The 18,630-nt window shown below is 49.2% G+C and overlaps 1 protein-coding gene across 19 annotated transcripts in view; it reads left to right on the plus strand.

Moving 5' to 3' along the window:
• Positions 1 to 18,630, plus strand: part of FRYL (FRY like transcription coactivator) — a 2,516,714-nt gene that overhangs the window by 2,284,531 nt on the left and 213,553 nt on the right. For all 19 annotated transcript variants that reach the window (XM_085642132.1, XM_085642134.1, XM_085642126.1 and 16 more), the window contains one exon: positions 2,762 to 3,015. In XM_085642132.1, the coding sequence (XP_085498258.1) occupies positions 2,762 to 3,015 (254 nt within the window). The remainder of the gene's footprint in view (positions 1 to 2,761; positions 3,016 to 18,630) is intronic.

Genomic DNA, 18,630 nt, shown 5'->3' on the forward strand with positions numbered 1-18,630 from the left:
GCCTTGGAGCAAATGACGTTGTTACACCTTCCATGCACCCCCCCCCCCCTCTTCGCCCTTCTTGGCTATACCGCACCCATAGCAACGAAGCACAGGAAGTTTGTCTCCTTCAGCCTTCTCCTCGCCATACGTCGTATTGCATGCCGTTGGGGTCGAGGTCGGGCGCCTAAGTTTAAGGAATGGATCCAAGATATGGTATTCTGGCAGGATCAAATGCATACATTTGCCGACTTACTCCCGCTCTCTTCCCGGCCCCGCGATGACTGGGGACCCCTCACAACATATTTGCTTACTCATCCGGTTCCTGTTGCTGATGATACACAGCCCAACATTGTGACAACTGCTTGTGCCCCCCAGATTCTTGACACTTTGACATGCGTCCCCCTAGGCCCCCCCCCTTAATCCTCCCCTTTTCTGCAAGCGCTTTATGATTGAATGCTGCCTTAATGTGTAGTGAGTGGTTTCTCTTATTAAGATGTCTCTACTGCCCCATCGCATGGATTATTCGCTCATCGTGTTTTCTTGACCCTCAGATCACTTTTCTTGGTCCACTGTGTCTGTTTCATTTGTATGCCTGCCCTGAAGCTATGTCTGTGCTCTAGCCTTCCTGCTTTGTATTTTTTCCTTTTGTTTTTGGAAAAGTATAAATAAAGTTCATAAAAAAAAAAAGGAGCCTCACCTGGACCTGAAGCGTTTGCTGAAACTGAGCGGACAATAGCTTTTTGGAATTCCCCAATTGTAATTGAATTACTGAGTCACCAAATCCTGACAATTAATTGCAGTGTCTTGCGAAACCACAGGAGACACTTTCCCTAACTCAGCAGTGAATATTTTCGAGAAATGGGAGACACAGCCTTGCTCTAAAATAAGACCGTTCCCTATAAGCCCCACAACCCGCTACGGTACTAAAAATCGCAAAAAAAATATTACATTTCAAAACTACTAAAAATGTAAAAACTATTTTAAAAAACATTAACAATATGTGGTAATCTAATATGTGATGTAAGGCAGTGGTGGAACACATGGTGTTCTGTGATTCATATTCTGCCATAGCAATGTGCTTTGCCAGGACGGTAGTTGCCTCCTGGTGCTGTTAGAGTATAAACTTCTATAAATACCTTAACATTTAACTTGCTTTTGTGTTATAAGTTGAGTACTACATTTTGGCGACGATTGGGTTTTCAAAGTGAAATAACCCGACGAAGAGTGTGGGACAAGATATGGGTGACTTTTTTTTAATTGCTATATTAAAAAATGTGAGCGGTATGTAACTTTTGGTGACAGCTGTCCAAATTTCCATGAGCTCACTCACCTATTGTGTTGCTGTCTCCACATGCATTCGCCTTAGCTTTTTTGTCGTCTCTTGCACAACAAAGGAAATCTCCTTTTGCGACGTCAAGCCGTCTACTCTTCTGTGATAGGCGGAAGCCATCTACGCTTCTGTAATTGGAGGAATTCTCTCGCTGTTACAGCCGGCAATTATACGCACCGTTTGGCACACCGTTGTCATTCGCAGAGGCTGCACAGAACTTGTGGGGGTTGGCCATTGTATTCTGATGCAATCACTGTCCACTTTCCCTCTTAGAAGCCAACTATCCCAACCACATGTTGATATTCTTTCCCTTGGACCCTGTGCAGCGCCATGCTGTCTTTCAGCTGTTTGTGCAATACAAATTCCGCATACTTGCATGCAACTATAGAACCTTATTAAAAACACACTTGGGATAAATAAAAAGCATTTTGAACAATGCATGGAGGAATTTGAACTAGAAGAAATTAACAGGTTACACTATATACAGATTCATCACGCACCAAAAGTACAAAGCGATGAATGTATGAGAATGTAGACCAACAAAAATTTATGGCGACGTGCATGTTTGAGGACCATAATTTCGCTCTGTACCAGCTGATTAATTCATACACTAGAGAAAAGCATTGAGTTTAATAAATTCATTGGGAAAACAGCTAATATGATTAATAACTCAGTGGATCTGGAAAACCTGAGCGATCTCATTTTTGGATACAAAAAAAAATACAATATAAGGTCATGGTCAGTTGGTTCATAGAATGAGTCAGAGACGGAAAACATACAGTGCCTCAGAGCCTAGCTATAATCTATTTTAATCCACCATCATGTGCGATGATGATCTGATTTTTGTCTACATGAGTTTAAAAAGAGTAGCCTAACAAACATACTAAGATTGCAAGAGGCATCACATTAAAAGAGCTGGGCCAAAGCATAAGTCCCAAAGCACACCGTAAGATGATTCTTATGAGGCATAGATGACCGGAGGAATTGACATTGTCTGGGAGTAGATTTACAAAGTGGTAATCTACTCTAGATCGGAGTCGCAGCTGCTCCTCATGCAAAGTGTGTATATAAAACTGTAGTGGTTCACAGTGTAAAATTTAGCCAAGAAATCCAGTGTAAGAGGTGGGCACTGTGAGCATCCAGAAGGCCACCAAAGCTACTTTGTGCCACCATAAGACTGAGACGGGATCCTGTGCCTCAGCATGTTCCAATCAGCCAGAAAGAGAAAGCTTTTCAGTAGTAGATGTCTTCATGTTAACATCCCTCCATCATTTCTCCTTTGACCTACTCTCCCTTCTCGATCCACAGTTATTCTTTAGTACTTAGTTACATCTACTTCAAATATATTTCAAATATATTGTTGCAATACTCATTGTGGTTTTTATCAAAACACTGCTACTAATAGATTAATAATTTATACCACAAATAATTAAGGTGCTTGCTTTGTAGGATGGTGGATCATCTGTAAAAGATGAACAGCTAAGCTCTACTAGTGAAGACACTGGATCGTATATTACACAAGAACAACATGAACCTCTAGTCTGTCAAGAACTTGTTGAAGAGGAAGAAATTTCAGAATTACCTGAAGTAACCTGTCCGGGAAGTTCACCTGAATCTGTGGGTGAAGAGGATGTAACGCTTGCTTTGAAAGAGCTGGATGAAAGATGTGAAGAAGAAGAAGCAGATTTTTCTGGTTTGTCTAGGTAAGAATTTAAATGTGCTGTCACTGGTAACTGAATCTTAACAAATATTGTGATATAACCCAAGGAATTTTTTTCCCATTATTGAGCAGGGTGCTTAGTTAAAGAAAGTGACAGAAAATACAATTAATCCCATTGTTTGTGGGAGTGCTATAACCAGATGCTTATTTATGCTTTGGTTTAAATTCTGTTACTTAGAATATTCTCTAGAGGAAGAAAAACATTTTAATTTGAATTTTCCGTTTCAGGAATTGTCCTGTGGCCTAGACACTCACTGTTAATCTTTATTTAGGAAAATTAAGATGAAGTAATAAAATGTTCGAGGCATATGAGCTGCAGATTACACACTGTGCATAGATCGCCATCTGGTGTTGGGCCCGGATGTTTGCAGTTGTTTTTCCTCTTGGAAAGTCTTTGGAAGTCACGAGGTATGTGACTCCTCCTTTGGATCGTATTGCGCATGGGCTTCGGCTCCATCCTCAGATAGTTTTTTTCCGCCATCGGGCACGGATGTGATCTTCGCGCTCCGGTTCCGAACAGTTTCCAGTTCCTCTATCGACGCGCAATGCTCACCCCATTCGCGGTATTGTTTTCGATCACGATCTCCACACTCGACGCGGCTCTCATCGATCAAGACCTTCGATTCAAGTCGTCGACGACTGCCTTCGGGCCTACCCAAGCTCCGGTCCTGGTTAATGGAAAGGACTCCTTTCAAGAAGTGCCCTCGATGTGGGTCCAAATTCCCCCACACCGACCTTCACGAAGTCTGTAACCTCTGCCTCTCCGAACACGAGGCTCGAGACTGTCCGGCGTGCAAGTCCTTCCGGTCCAAGAAAACCATTCGAGACCGAAGGGCGAGCAGAACGATGGCACACTCGTCGACGACGATTCCAGACGACATCAAGGCGTCAACGCTCCAGAAGGACAACACACCGACGAGGGTCTCGTCAGCTCCTCTGAAGCAGACGATTCAGATGTGGAGGACATCACTCCGGCACAGAGGGTCGTGAGTACCGAAGTCTTCCCCCCCCCCCCCCCCCCCCCCCCCCACCCCCACCCCCACCCCACACACACCCTCGACGGCACCGAAAAAGGCTTCGGTCACGCCTTCGCCTCCAGGCCTAGGCAAGACCAAACACACTACTTCCCACACCGCACCTTCGGACCAGTAAAGAAGCTTATTAAGCCTTCCGGCGGCTCGGGCTCGAGCCAGCCCACCATCGGTGCCGAGAAACACTCCTCCGCACCGACGCCAAAAAAGAAAATGGCCTCCTCCTTGGCACCGAGCTCCACACCAAAACACTCGGCGCCGAAAACCAGCTCCAGCTCCTTGGTACCGACACCATCCCTGGAACCAAGCAAAAAAAACAAGGCCACCGATATCTCGAAGCTGAAAACCATCTCAGCACCGAGTAAACAGACAGCCCTTTCCCGGCCGCACAGTTCCAAACAGCGGACTAGCGCAGAATCTAAAACAAGCAAACCGACGACCCTGGTACCTTCGGCGCGAACGGACAAACCACCCTCGGAAGAACTTTTTGCACCTGATCCATTGCAAAAGACATTGATCAAGGACCCCAAAACCGGACATTTGATGCTCAGCATCAGAAAGAGACAGCTGGAAAAGCCTGCCCCAGCTCCACCTCCTAAGAGGAAGGATTCTGCTACCTCCGCTTTCAGAATGCCTTCACCACCTTCTCCACCTCCTCCACCTTCCCCTCCTCCACCTCCTCCTACCCCCCCCCACCTCATCATTCCCCCACACCCTCTCCGGATGATAATGATGATGACATAGGGGACTTACCCCATGACTTACCTACAGGGGACCCCACTCCCACAGGCTCCCTAGACCCATGGGACGACTATAACATCTCTGACATTCCTAACGTCCCGCAAGATGATCTCTACCCTTCGAGACCATCCCCACCAGAAGACTCATTAGGGTTCAACCACTTACTCCAAAGGGCTGCACACTATCACGGGGATCTCCATACCGACCCCGTGGAGGAGGACTTCCTTCTCGATACTTTTGACACCACGCATAGGGCCACCTCCATACTGCCCATGCTCAAAGGGGTTATCAAACACGCGCCGGAGGTCTTTAAATACCCAGTCAGAGCCAGGGTCATTAACCCGCGCATAGACAAAAAATATAAAGCCGCCCCTACAGATCCCGCCTACATCAGAGGGCCAGCACCACTAGATTCCCTAGTAGTGTCTACAGCACGAAAGAGGGCAAACTCCCAAGCGTAAGGCGAAGCACCACCACCTGACAGAGTCAAAACTCTTGGACGCATCGGGCAAGCACACTGCATCCCAAGCTGCCATCATATGGCGCATCGCTAATACACAAGCTCTACTGGCAAGATACGACGGGCCCATTATGACGAACTAGAAGCCATAATGCAACACCTCCCTGACAAATATAAAAATAGGGCAAATGAGTTAACTCAGGAGGGCAAAATCATTACCAATTCCTCCATCCTAGATGCAGCTGACACCGCCTCCAGAGCCATTAATACCAGCACCCTCCTCCGTCGCCATGCCTGACTAAGGATCTCAGGTTTTAAACCAGAAGTGCAAGCTTCCATCCTTAACCACCCCTTTGACCAGGAACATCTGTTCGGCCCAAAAGTGGATGAGGCCCTAGAAAAAATGAAAAAAGACAGATACGGCAAAGTCTATGGGAGCCTTACAATCACACCCTCCCAGGCGCTCCTTTCGCCGCTCTTCCTTTAGGAGCACATCCAGAGGCTACTCCTCTGACACCGCTTCCACTTCATATAAGGCCCCTACCCAATCCACCTTTAAAAGGGGTTACCAAAGAGGCGGCTACAGAGGCAACAATAATAAAGGCAGAGGCAAGACAAACACCGCCCGCTCTGCCTCCGCACCTACTCAATGACTCCCCTCCACTCCCCCCCAGACCATCCCACTCCGGTCGGGGGCAGACTCCACAGTTTCCTTCCTGTCTGGACTACCATCGCCTCAGATAAATGGGTAACACAAATAATTTGGTCTGGCTACTGCCTAGAACTAATATCTACCCCCCAAACATTCCACCCCGACTACGCCCAATGTCACAGGAACATCTAACACTACTAAAGCAGGAGGTAATCACAACACACGCACGCCACTATCCAACTACTTCACCAACTGGGCTTGTCCCATCTCCAACCGTCCCACGTAAAACAATATCTGGGTGTCACTATAGACACCTCAAGAGCGCTAGCCTACCCCAGTCCAGCCAGGATAGCAAGCATTCAAGCTCCGCGTGCAAAATTTCAGCCACAACACTCTCTTCCAGCTCGAGTGTTCATGCAACTAATAGGAATGATGGCCTTTTGCATATTCATAGTACCCCACGCAAGACTCCAGATGCGTCCCCTCCAAGAGTGCCTAGCACGCCAATGGAACCAGGCCCAGGGTCAATTAACAGATCTGGGGTTGGTAGACGGTCGTACCCACCGCTCTCTGCAGTGGTGGACCACCAAAAACCTTTCTAAAGGGCGACCGTTCCTGGACCCGGTTCCTCAGGTAGTACTGACAACGGACGCATCGCTCTCCGGCTGGGGAGCTCACCTATTACATCACACCATGCAGGGCAGATGGACACCTCAACAAAAGTTACTCCACATCAACCATTTGGAGTTACTAGCCATATTTTTAGCCCTAAAATCTTTTCAAACACAGATTTCAGGCAAAGCAGTCCTAGTCCGCATAACAGCCATGTACTATATACAAAAATAAGGTGGCACGCACTCTCCACAGCTCTCTCAGCTAGCACAGAGCATATGGAGATGGGCCATCCCCCAGAAAATCTTTCTCCTAGCCCAGCATGTCCCAGGAGTCCAAAACACTATGGCAGATCTGATCAGCAGACAAACACAACAACTCCACGAGTGGGAACTCCACCCGCAAGTTCTTCACCCGTACTTTCAAATGTGGGGGCATCCACAGATCGACCTCTTCGCCATCCACAAAAACGCCAAATGCCCAAGCTTCACCGCCAGATATCCACACCCATTGTCCAAAGGCAATGCGATATGGATGAACTGGTCAGGCAGATTTGCATATGCTTTTCCGCCTCTCCCACTCATTCCATTAGTGGTGCGCAAACTACAACACCACTCCCTCACGCTAATCCTAGTAGCTCCAACTTGGGCCAGACAACCGTGGTACACCACACTGCTGGAACTATCTGTAGTACCGCACCAAAAGTTACACCTCTCTCCACACCTCTTAACCCAGAACTATGGAGAGGTCAGGCACCCGGACCCAGCTCAGCTCAATCTTGCGATCTGGCTCCTGAAATCCTAGAATTCGGTTATCTAAACCTTCCCCCTGACTGCATGAACGTCATTAAAGAAGCTAGACGACCCACCACTAGAGCGTGCTACGCAGCCAAGTGGAAACGTTTTGTTGTGTATTGTCACAACAATACCATTAATCCCCTAGATGTGTCCATTCCACACATCATAGGCTATTTACTACACCTACAAAAATGCAATCTAGCCTATACGTCCATTAGACTGCACCTTGCAGCCATAGCAGCTTATCTACAAAACAGGCAACATCTATCACTTTTTAGAGTACCTGCCATTAAAGCCTTCATGGAAGGCCTCGAAAGAATAATTCCCCTCAGAGTGCCACCCTCACCTGTGTGGAACTTAAATATAGTTCTCACCAGACTAATGGGACCTCCCTTTGAACCTCTGCACAAATGTGAACTTCAATTCCTAACATGGAAAACCGCCTTTCTTGTAGCCATCACTTCCCTCAGAAGGGTCAGTGAGATACAAGCACTTATCATTCAAGAACCTTTTCTCCAAATGCACCATAACAAGGTTGTTCTCCGTACTAACCCAAAATTCCTCCCTAAGGTAATTTCTCCTTTTCACCTAAACCTATCTGTAGAACTACCAGTATTCTTCTCGCAACCACAGTCCGTTGCAGAAAGAGCTCTTCACACATTAGATGTCAAACGAGCCTTACTCTACTACATCGAGAGAACACAACCCGTTCGTAAGACCAAACTACTGTTTGTCTCTTTCTCACCACCACAAAAAGGCAACCCCATCTCCAAGTCAGGGATAGCTAGGTGGATTGCCAAATGCATTCAGATTTGCTACCACAAAGCAAAACGAACGCTATCCTTTCCCCCTAAAGCCCACTCTACACGTAAAATGGGGGCTTCAATGGCTTTTCTAGTGAACATCCCATTAGATGATATCTGCAGAGCAGCTACATGGTCAACACCGCACACTTTCACTAAACACTATTGTGTAGATGTGCAAACTAAGCAACAGGCTAGTGTGGGCCAGGCTGTACTCAAAACATTATTTCAAACCACTGCAACAGATACGGGTGGTTGTCGCTAAGGATGGGTACTGCTATATAATCTATGCACAGTGTGTAATCTGCAGCTCATATGCCTCGAACGGCAAATGCTACTTACCAGTATGCATCTGTTCTTGGCATGTAGAGCTGCAGATCTACACACGCCCACCCGCCTCCCCGGCTACCTTTATCTGTTCCAGTCTATCTTATTTAGATACAACACACATGGGCATCTTCACTGTTATTACTACGCTCCATCTTTCCCTGCTGGCGAAAAACAATCTAAGGATGGAGCCGAAGCCCATGCGCAATACGATACAAAGGAGGAGTCACATACCTCGTGACTTCCAAAGACTTTCCAAGAGGAAAAACAACTGCAAACATCCGGGCCCAACACCAGATGGCGATCTATGCACAGTGCGTAGATCTGCAGCTCTACATGCCAAGAACAGATGCATACTGGTAAGTAGCATTTGCCTTCCTCACTTTGCATTTGACTAGCTTTTATTTCTGATTTGGTATTTAACCAATAGCATACAAAATGTTTGTAATGTCCGTGCAAGTATTTTCTGATGCCCAAGTGTGACCCATAAGAGTATTTCACTTGTGCCAATAGGTCACGATCATGGAAGTAGCCAGAAAATTAAAGTACCCCCCTCTTGAACTATACCTCAACTCACAATGAGTTCATGAGGCAAGTAAACTCAACCCTCCTTAAGTGTTACCTTCACCCTTTAATCATCCACTGTTCCTTTCACACATCCATATATCCATCCTTCACTTTTCCCTATCTTGCATTCCTCATCCATCTACTCAGTCACACCTTAATCTTTCAGTGCTTTAAATGGGCCGGTACTGTCCGGTACGGAGTACTGGCACTTTTTTATATTTTGAGAGGGAGAGTACCGGCACTTTCAAGAGAAATGCTGTACTTTTAATTGGAGAGTACCTGCACTTCTCAGAAACAAGCACGTACTCTAGTACAGAGTACCTGCACTTCTATTTTTCCATTTCAAGCACTGCTTTCGATCCTTTTAGTCTTTCATGCATCTGCTCACTCTTCCATCTTTCAATCTTTTTGCAATCCATCCAGCATACCTTTCACTTTTCCTTCCTTTCTCCTCCCATTCTTTCTTTTTTCCTATGTACCCACCTTTTATCTTTTCAGTATGTCTTTCTTACCTTTCTCTCACGCTTACCTTTTCCATTTGTCCCTCTGTGTATTCCCCTATTTTTGTTATTTCATCCTATTTTTTTAGGTCGAGCCTGGGCAGCGCATGCGCTGCTGCGATGCATGCAGTATTGGTGTATGGCGTTGAAGCCCCTCCCACTCTCCGTCCATATTTGTAATTGGCTTGTGTCATCAACCTTAGAAAAACGCTGGCTCCCAAGTTATTAGGCTTGTTAGTCCCTCCTTGGTACCGCCTTCTCTTCTTCCTATAGCGACTGGATCTTTTACTTGTCTTGTTACACGGTCCGCTTTATCTTGGCTGTGAGCACTATTTTGTTTGATGATTTGCCCCTATTCCACCAACTACGTCGCAGCATGCCGCCTGCTTTTATTTTAATTATAATTACTAATGGCGGTCCACTTTAACTATAGCTGCCGCGTTTCTTCATTTATTTCAGCAGCGCGGTCTGCTTTAAATATAGGAGCCGCACATATTTATTTTTTCTTTTGTTTACTAGCACCCATGCGGTACTTTCACATTCATGGAGGCCATGCCCCTTTCTTTAGACTAGCCACGTCTAAAGGTGCGTGGCCGCTATTAAAGTTAAAACCTGGCATGGGTGCTTTGACAAAAAAGAATTTGTTTGTCAACTTGACAAACAAGTGCTTTTTTTTTTTTTAAAAAGCACCCATCATGTCTTGTCTTAAAGGGGCGCGTTCTCCATGAATGTGAAAGCGCCGCATGGGCGCTAGTAATTTGCAATGCAATAGGTCTCGCATTTGCAAGAGTGTAAGCTACTCTCGTAAATGTGAGACCTATTGCATTGTAAATGCTTGTTTCTCTTTCCTTTGCTCTGTACGTCTTCCCACCTCCCATACCCCTCTGTCATTTATTGTTAAACGTATTATTTATGAGCACTTTGTCACTGGATCGGTAGACATAGGAGGCCCATAAATAAAGTTTAGTGGGCATCGTTTCGCCTGTCCAGAGCACCCAGTGGTAGCCCCCCCTTAATTTGGGGGAGGGAGGGCTATGCCACTGGTCACCATGGTTTCACTTTACTTAAAATCTTCACAACTTTTGTATCCAGAAGGAAGCATCCAAGATTGTGCTACGGAACACCTTGGTTAAGTATAGTATCAAAAATATATATTTTTGTGCCTCTCATTTTTTAAGATAGAGTCCTGTTTAAATAAATCAAGATCTGTCAGCAGTTTTTTAATCGCTTATCAATTTATCATCCTTGGCCTAACACTAATGTATTTGCAGTTGGGTGGATATTAATGATGTGCTGTATATCAGACCTGCTGCTTTTTTCCAAGAGCTTAGGTGCCACAATATTCCTATCTTTGCATTTTTCAAAAAGGTGAGATTGCCTTGTGACCTATCTAATTTGCCAACTATTTGCTAACTCTTTGTCATTCTCATTTGGGTGAACCCTTTTCATTCATCGTTTTTTTCAGTTTTTATTCAAATCTTCCTCCACAGCATACAGCATTGGGCTATTCTGCCTACTTCCACCAATGTCTCTCTTTCACTAAGGTGAAGTGGGAATCGGCCTCTTCCCGCCTCTCTCGGACTCCAGAAATGGAGTAAGGGCATCAATGTGCTTCTGTCCCGTCTCCATTGGAGCAAATTCTGAGCTTGGTCGCATCCTGAATTCCCAGTCACACCGTGAGGTTGCAGCTAGTAGATGTCTTCAGAAAGGCAATGCTGCATATACTTGGCACTTTACTGGCTCCCCCTGATGCACCTCTGGCCATAATGATCTGCAGGGGACCACAGTCTGACTGGTCCACCCTCTGTACTCTTTGGACCTGCATCAGTTTTAGCCCCAGATGCGGCCCAGACTTCACATATGATAGACTACTAACCCCAAATTCCTTACAATTATCCCCAGGCGTCAGACTAGATCCAGAAATCTTTCTTGAGCAGTACCCCTGCGCGCTGGCAGGTGGGCTCGTTTGGCTCGGCATGGCATCATTAGCATCGTCCACACCCAAGGTGATGTGCGCAGTGCCTATGTAGGTGCCACCCCAGCGCGCTGGTTTTTAGTTGTTTTCTTGCCACGCCAGTCAGTGCAGATCTGTGAAGAGTTACCCCCAGTCCATTTTTGATGACCTTGTTTTTTTTTAATTGTCGAAGTGTTTTGAGGTTTTTTCCTCCTGATGAGGCAGGAATGTCATCTTAAAAGGCTGGCTCCAAGCCCTGTGGCACCTGTCACCGATCGATGTCTGACCGACCAGAACCTTGTTTGCCTTTGGCGCCTCCTGCGCGACCACAAACTGAAGGCCTGCTCCAATTGCCGTGCTATGCACCCAAAGGCCTTGAGGGAGCAATCCCTCAAGCTCCTGGCAGCTCAACATGCGATGCCATGACAAGCCTGGCCCCAGTCCAGAGAAAGGTCCCGGAGCAGTCGTGGAGTCCGAGAAGCTTGTCTCACTTGACGTCGTCGGGCCATTCTGTTAAGTCGGCCACAAGAAGAAGTTTTCAAAGTGTGCTTTGACTTCACCCGTCTGTCTGCCAATGAGGGAGCGTCACTTGAGGCCTGGCTCCACAGTTGAGCAAGCACCTGGGCTGGCTCCACACCACCTCGAGTTTCCCGGAGCTGGCGGGATCCCCACCCAATTGAGAGAATTTTATGAGGCAATGCACCACATATTTGGGCAGCCGTTCCCTACGGTACTCTTCCGGGCCTTGCAGGTGCTTGTCGGCCCCAGGAACCTACAGATGTATCCAGATCATTGCCAGTTGTGCCATGTCAATCTTCCCTTGGAGCCAGGGATGTAAATGGAGAAGGCAACAGGAGCGTCGGTCTCAGGACCGGTGCGACACGGAGTAGGAGGGGCGTTGCCGAACGACAACTGGAGCCATGCCTTCCAGGCCAGAGTCTGAGTCCTCTTCTTATGGATTAGGGCTCGGGGAGGAATGGGAGGGGTTGATGGACCCTGAAGAATACCAGCCATATGATACCAACATGGACCGCTGTGAAGATTTGACGGACACCAGATACTGGCCTGCTCTCTCCCTCCCCCCACTTACCGCTCGCCCCCAGCGTGGCTACGGAGAAGGTAGCTTAATTCGCAGTGGTGATGAGGAGGGCAGCCGAGGTCCTGGACCCTAGCTTGCCTCAGTGGCTGTCAAGTGTAATGTTTTGACTGAAGTGCTTCAACCAAGAGTATCCCCTTCAGAACCGCTGCTCCATTTTAACAAAGCACTTACTGATGTCCTGCTTAGGACTTAGTCCAAGCCCAACACAGAGGCATCTGTGCACAGGACAATTGCCCACCGCCCTATTCCAGGGGACCCCAAATTCTCTCAGAACACCCTACGTCGAAGATCTTGATGGTCCAAGCCTCCACTTCCCACGTAAATCCTGGTGTGTTCCTAACAGCACTGCCGCATCGACAATTCAAGAATCTGGACAACTTAGGTAAGAAAATGTTTTGTTCCATCAGCCTGGTATTGCAGTCTGTGAACACCATTTGCCTTTTGGGACGTTTTTCCCTCACTCTGTGGGATATGGTTTTGCAGGTGCTGCCAACAGTTCCAGAGGAGGCAAGGGCCTTGCTGTAACAGGCTGTTGCCGACAGGAGGGATGAAGTGAACTTAACCATTCAATGTGGAATGGACACCACTGACTCATGGGGCAGTGTGGTTTCACTGACAATGGTGCCCGCCTGGGTTATGACTACTGGCTTTCCCAGGTGGGCTCGCCCCAGGCTGTTGTCTCCCACCTCCAGACTACCACGGACCTCTTGCATTCGCTGAGGTTCACTATGAACAAGCCAAAGTCACGCCTGATTCCCTCTCAGGTTCTCCCTTTTATCAAAGCTATTCTGAACATGGTGCAGATTCAAGCTTATCATCCCGAACGGCAAGTCCAGGATATTCAGGCTGTGATACAGATGTTTAAGTCTCTATTCTGAATTTCATTGAGACTGACTCTTAGGCTGATAAGCCTCATGGCCTCCTGCAGGTGACGCATGCCATTTGGCATACCCGGACTATCGAGTGAGACCTGAAGTTCCAGTGGGAGCAACATCAGGGGAATCGCTCTGAAATCGTCCAGATCTCGAAGGGAACTGTAAAAGATCTATAATGGTGGTTAACAAACCGCAGTTGGGTCAGCGGCAGACCCCCCTCCCTTTCACAACCAGATCAGAAAGTAGTGACAGATGCATCACTCCAGGGATGGGCCGGCCATCTGGGAGAGGTGGAGATCAAAGGCCTCTGGTCCAATCCAGACTCCACATCAACATGTTGGAGCTCCAGGCAATATAGCTGGCATTGAAAGCCTTTCTACCCTCCATCAAGGGAAGGCTAGTGCAAGTGTTCACGGACAACGCCACCGCCTTGTAGTACTGCAACAAAGAGGGTAGGGTGCGGTCGCAGACACTTTGTCTCTGGACATGGCCGGAATGTTAGAGCATTGCCTTGTTGTATCTGAAAGAGACAATTAGTTATTGATTCCTCACCTTAGAATTACCCCAAGGCGTCAGACTGGATCCGGAGAATTTTTTCTTCAGCAGTACCCCTGTGCATCGATAGGTGGCATCGGTCAACTCTGCGTTCGCCGTGGTCACCAATATGACGTCGAGGTATCTACTTAGACGCCGCCCTCGCGCACTGACGTCAGTTCTTTCTTTTTCCGCGCCAGCCAGCGCAGATCCGGAGAGAGCGGTACCTCAAGTCACTTTTGACTCAGTTCTTATGACTTTGGTCGTCATCTTTTTGAGTTTTTCGACTCCTGGTGCACATAGGGATGTCACGTTGGACCGGCTTCAAGGCTTGTGTCGCAAACTGATGTCGGTCACGGACCCGCACCTCATGTGCCTTTGGTGCTTGGAGCGTGTTCACAACCCAAAGTCTTGCTCCAACTGCTGGGCCATGAACCCGGAGTCTTTGCAGGAGCGGTCCCGAAAGCTTCTCGAAGCCCGGCAGTCCACTCCGTGCAGGTCAAGGTTGCGGTAAAGAGGGAGATCGCAGAACCGATCGCGGAGCCACCACCACCACTAGTCATCGAAGTCTTCGTCTTGGGGTAAGTCGAAGCACAAGAAGAAGGCGGCAAAGCATCGTCGCTCTTAGCGTTCTCCCTGTCCGTCGGCCGACGTGACACGAGAAGCGGAAGGTATTCGTGCGGGTCCTCCCGCGAAGCCTGTTGGGTCGACTCCGGCCTTCCCTTCCTTTTTGGGAGCCGGAGCGACCCCTGCCCAGCTTTGCAGCTTTTACACAGCCATACATTCCATCTTTGAGCAGCCGACTCTGCCAGCGCGCCCCCAGGCCCCGCGGACTCGGCTGGGGGTCAAGGCCTTCGATGCCAGCAGCTTCGGCTCTGGCACTGCAGGGCCCCAAGGATCCAGGCCTGGATCCAGATCGGCACTGGGCGACCTCGTGACACCTCCTCCAGCACCAAATCCAGCAACGACACCTCCGCCCCATCCGACGCTTGTTGTGTCCCCAGCCGATGTCGACCCCAGCCTCCCCCTCGATGTAGACACGGAGCTGGACCGACGTCGGGACCGCGGCCAACCGGTACTTTTGTACCATTGATCTCCCCTGGTGTTTGTCATCACCCTGAGTGGCTACCAGAGGAGGGTGAGGAGGAATGGGAGGGGTCTGTGGACCCTCTAGCAGACCAGTTGGAATAACCAGACTGGAGAAAGGAGTTGGGTGAGGCCAGTGGTCTGGACACCTCCTCAGACCTTGGCATGCTTTCTCTCCCTACCGTGGCTAAGGAGGAGGTTGCATCTTACGCAGTGGTGTTGCGTAGGGTGGCCGAGGCCTTAAACCTCCAGCTCCCTACAGTGGAGGTAAGGACTAACCTCCTGACTGAGGTGCTTCAGCCGGCAGCGGCCTCTTCGGAGTCCCTGCTGCCGTTCAATGAGGCCCTCATGGACATCCTTTTGGGCACTTGGTCCAAGCCCAATACAGGGGCTCCTGTGGATAAGATGTTTGCCCGACGGCATCGCCCGGCCCGGGCAACCCCATTTTCCTCTCCCAACACCCCATCCCTGAGAGCTTGGTGATCCAAGCCTAGAATTCCGAGGGCGCATTCCCTAACGCACCACCTGATAGGGAATCCAAGAAGTTGGATCGCCTTGTTATGTTATGTTATGTTAAACATTTATTTTTATAGCGCGCGGCTACTCCAAAGGAGTGTCCCGGCGCTTTATCGAGGCAGCTCAGAATAAAAAACATAACACCATACAGCAAACAACTGAAAAAAAAGAACAGCAGAAATACTAAAGGTTAAAAAGCCAGGTCTTCAGGCTCTTCCTAAAGTGAAGCAGATTAATAGAGGACCGTAGGGCCAAAGGGAGGGTGTTCCACAACTGAGGGGCCCTCAGACTAAAGGAGCGCCCTCCAGAGCGTGCCTTCCTAATTCGAGGAACCACAGCCAAGAACAGAGATTCGGATCACAAGGATCTGGCAGGGCGGTAGAAGGCGAGCCTGCGTTGGAGGTATTTCGCGCCCACGCCAAAAAGCGCTTTATGCGCCAGCGTCAGAACTTTAAACATGATCCGCTTCCGGATGGGCAACCAATGAAGCGACTGCAACAAACCGGAGGCTCCAACTCGCCTATGGAGGCCAAAAATAGCGCGAGCTGCAGCGTTCTGCACAGCCTGCAGCCGCTGAACAAGATAGTCCGCTAAAGATAGTCCGCTAGACCACTGTACAGGACATTAGCATAGTCCAATCTGGAACCAACCAAGGCCTGTACAGTGATCTTTCTGTGCTCTTCCGAGAGCAGAGGCAAAAGCCTCCGGAGCATCTTGAGTAGCCCGAAGCAAGTACCCGTTAGACCACGAACATGTGGCACCAGTGTCAGTCTATTATCCATCTTTACACCCAAATTCTTTGCCACCAGCGAAGCCAGGGCAGGGGGACACATATCCGACGGCCACCAGGCCCGCCAATCAGGGTCGAGGGAGCAGCCAAAAAACAACACCTCCGATTTATCTGAATTGGCCTTCAGGCCATTCGACTGGAACCAGCTAAAGACCGACTCCAAGCAGCCCCGGATGTTCTCCCCATCAAAAGTCTGATCCTTCCCACATGCGAAAAGCAGCTGTGTGTCATCGGCGTAGGAAACGATCTGGGCCCCAGAAGACTCCACCAGTGCCGCCAGAGGTGTCATAAAGATGTTAGAGAGTCGGGCTCAACACAGATCCCTGCGGAACACCGACTCCCAATGGCGGCATCTCGGCGGAGCTCGGAGAGGCCCAGACCGTTTGTCGGCGGCCCTCCAGGAAAGATGAAAACAAATCCAACACCGTCCCCCTCAGACTGATGTCATAAAGTCTGGCGAGAAGCATCTCGTGGGGGGCGGTGTCAAAGGCCGCCGAGAGATCGAGCATGACAAGCATAGCGCGACCTCCAGAGTCCGGCGTCTCCCTAATGATCTCAGACACCTCCAACAGTGCCGTCTCCGTACTTAAATTAGGACGGAAACCGGACTGTGAAGGGTGTAGCAGATCACTGGACTCAAGAAAGCTGGAAAGAATGCCGTGCACATGCTTCTCCGTGATCTTGGCCAGCGCCGGAAGGAGGGAGATCGGCCTGTAATTGGACAATACCTCCAAGTCCAGCCCAGGCTTCTTGAGGAGGGGGATCACCATCGCCCTTTTCCAGGGCGATGGAACCTGCCCCTCCCTCAGAGACAAATTCACAAGTGGGTTGACCACAGTCGCCATCTTAGCCAAAAATTTGGCCGGGCAAGGATCTAATGGCGAACCCGACTTAAGATTGGCCAGAAGCGCCAAGGAAGCATCGGTGGAAATAGGTGGAAACTCTGCGAGGACCGCAGCCTGTGAAGGCCGCCACACCGGTCCCACCACCACGCTCGCATGCACCACGGCTGAGCCCACTGCGAAAGAGTCCTGAATGGACTTAATCTTATCCGTGAAAAATCTGGCCAGGTTACAGACCCACAACTCAGATGGAACCCCTTGGGGCAGGTTGGATCTGGGGGCCATAAACTCCCTAACTACCGCAAAGATCTCCTTGCATGAGTTTGAGGCGGCCTCAATCCTCCTGGCCAAGAAAACCTTTTTTTCACGGAGAATATCACAGTGGTAGGCTTTAACCCTTGACCTATAGGCCGCTCTGGCCTCCAGATCATAATGGAGGCGCCACGCCCTTTCTGCCACCTTGCATTGGCGACGAGTGGCCAGCAGTGCCTCAGTGAACCAGGGGGCGAGACCCTCTTGATCCTATTTCTCGGGGCCATAACTGGGGCAAGATCATCCAACCTCTCCGTCAACCACCCCTGTAGGGACTCAACGTCCTGCTCCAAGTTGCCTGATATAGGGCACGTATGGTCCTCGGCCGCCTGACTTAACATCTCCGGTGTAACTCTATGCAGAGCCCTCCGCGCCGTGCCATGCTGTCTCGGCCCACTACAAGAGGGTTTCTTGCTGGCTAATATCGAGAATCTGGCCAGCCTATGGTCAGTCCAAAGCACCGGAAGGAGCTCGATATCAAAGAGAGGGATTGCAGAGAAGACCTGGTCCAGGGTGTGTCCTTTATCATGAGTAGGACCTGTGAGAAAAGGGGCAAGGCCCAGAGAAGCCGTGATATCCTGCAGTTTATTGGCATCCGAATCACCGGCAACATCCATATGGACGTTAAAGTCTCCTGCCAGAAGAGAGTGCTGCGCACTCAAGACCAGCTCAGCAGTGGCGGCCTGGAGATCGTCGAAAAAGGATCCAACTGGGCCAGGGGATCTATACACCAACAGCCCTTTCAGGGCTTGCTGCGGGGACAGTCTGATGGTAGAAGCAAGGGATTCAGATCCTGCGATGGCGTTAAGAGGAAGAATAGAGCACGAAACTGCTTTGTTCACTACCACCGCAGAAATCAGAGGTGTCTGGTGGAGTCCGGGCTCCACATCAACCTTCTGTAGCTCCGGGCGATTCGTCTTGCACTAAAGGCACTCCGTCCCTCTGTCCGGGGAAGAGTAGTGCAGGTGTTCACGGACAACACCGCCATTTGGTAGTCCAACAAACAGGGCAGGGTGGGGTAGTGGACCCTATGTCAAGAGGCTCTCCTCCTTTGGACATGGCTGGAACATCAAGGCATACCTCTGGTGGATCAACACCTG

Source organism: Triturus cristatus, chromosome 2_2 (assembly GCF_964204655.1).
Source record: "Triturus cristatus chromosome 2_2, aTriCri1.1, whole genome shotgun sequence".
Lineage (NCBI taxonomy): Eukaryota > Metazoa > Chordata > Amphibia > Caudata > Salamandridae > Triturus > Triturus cristatus.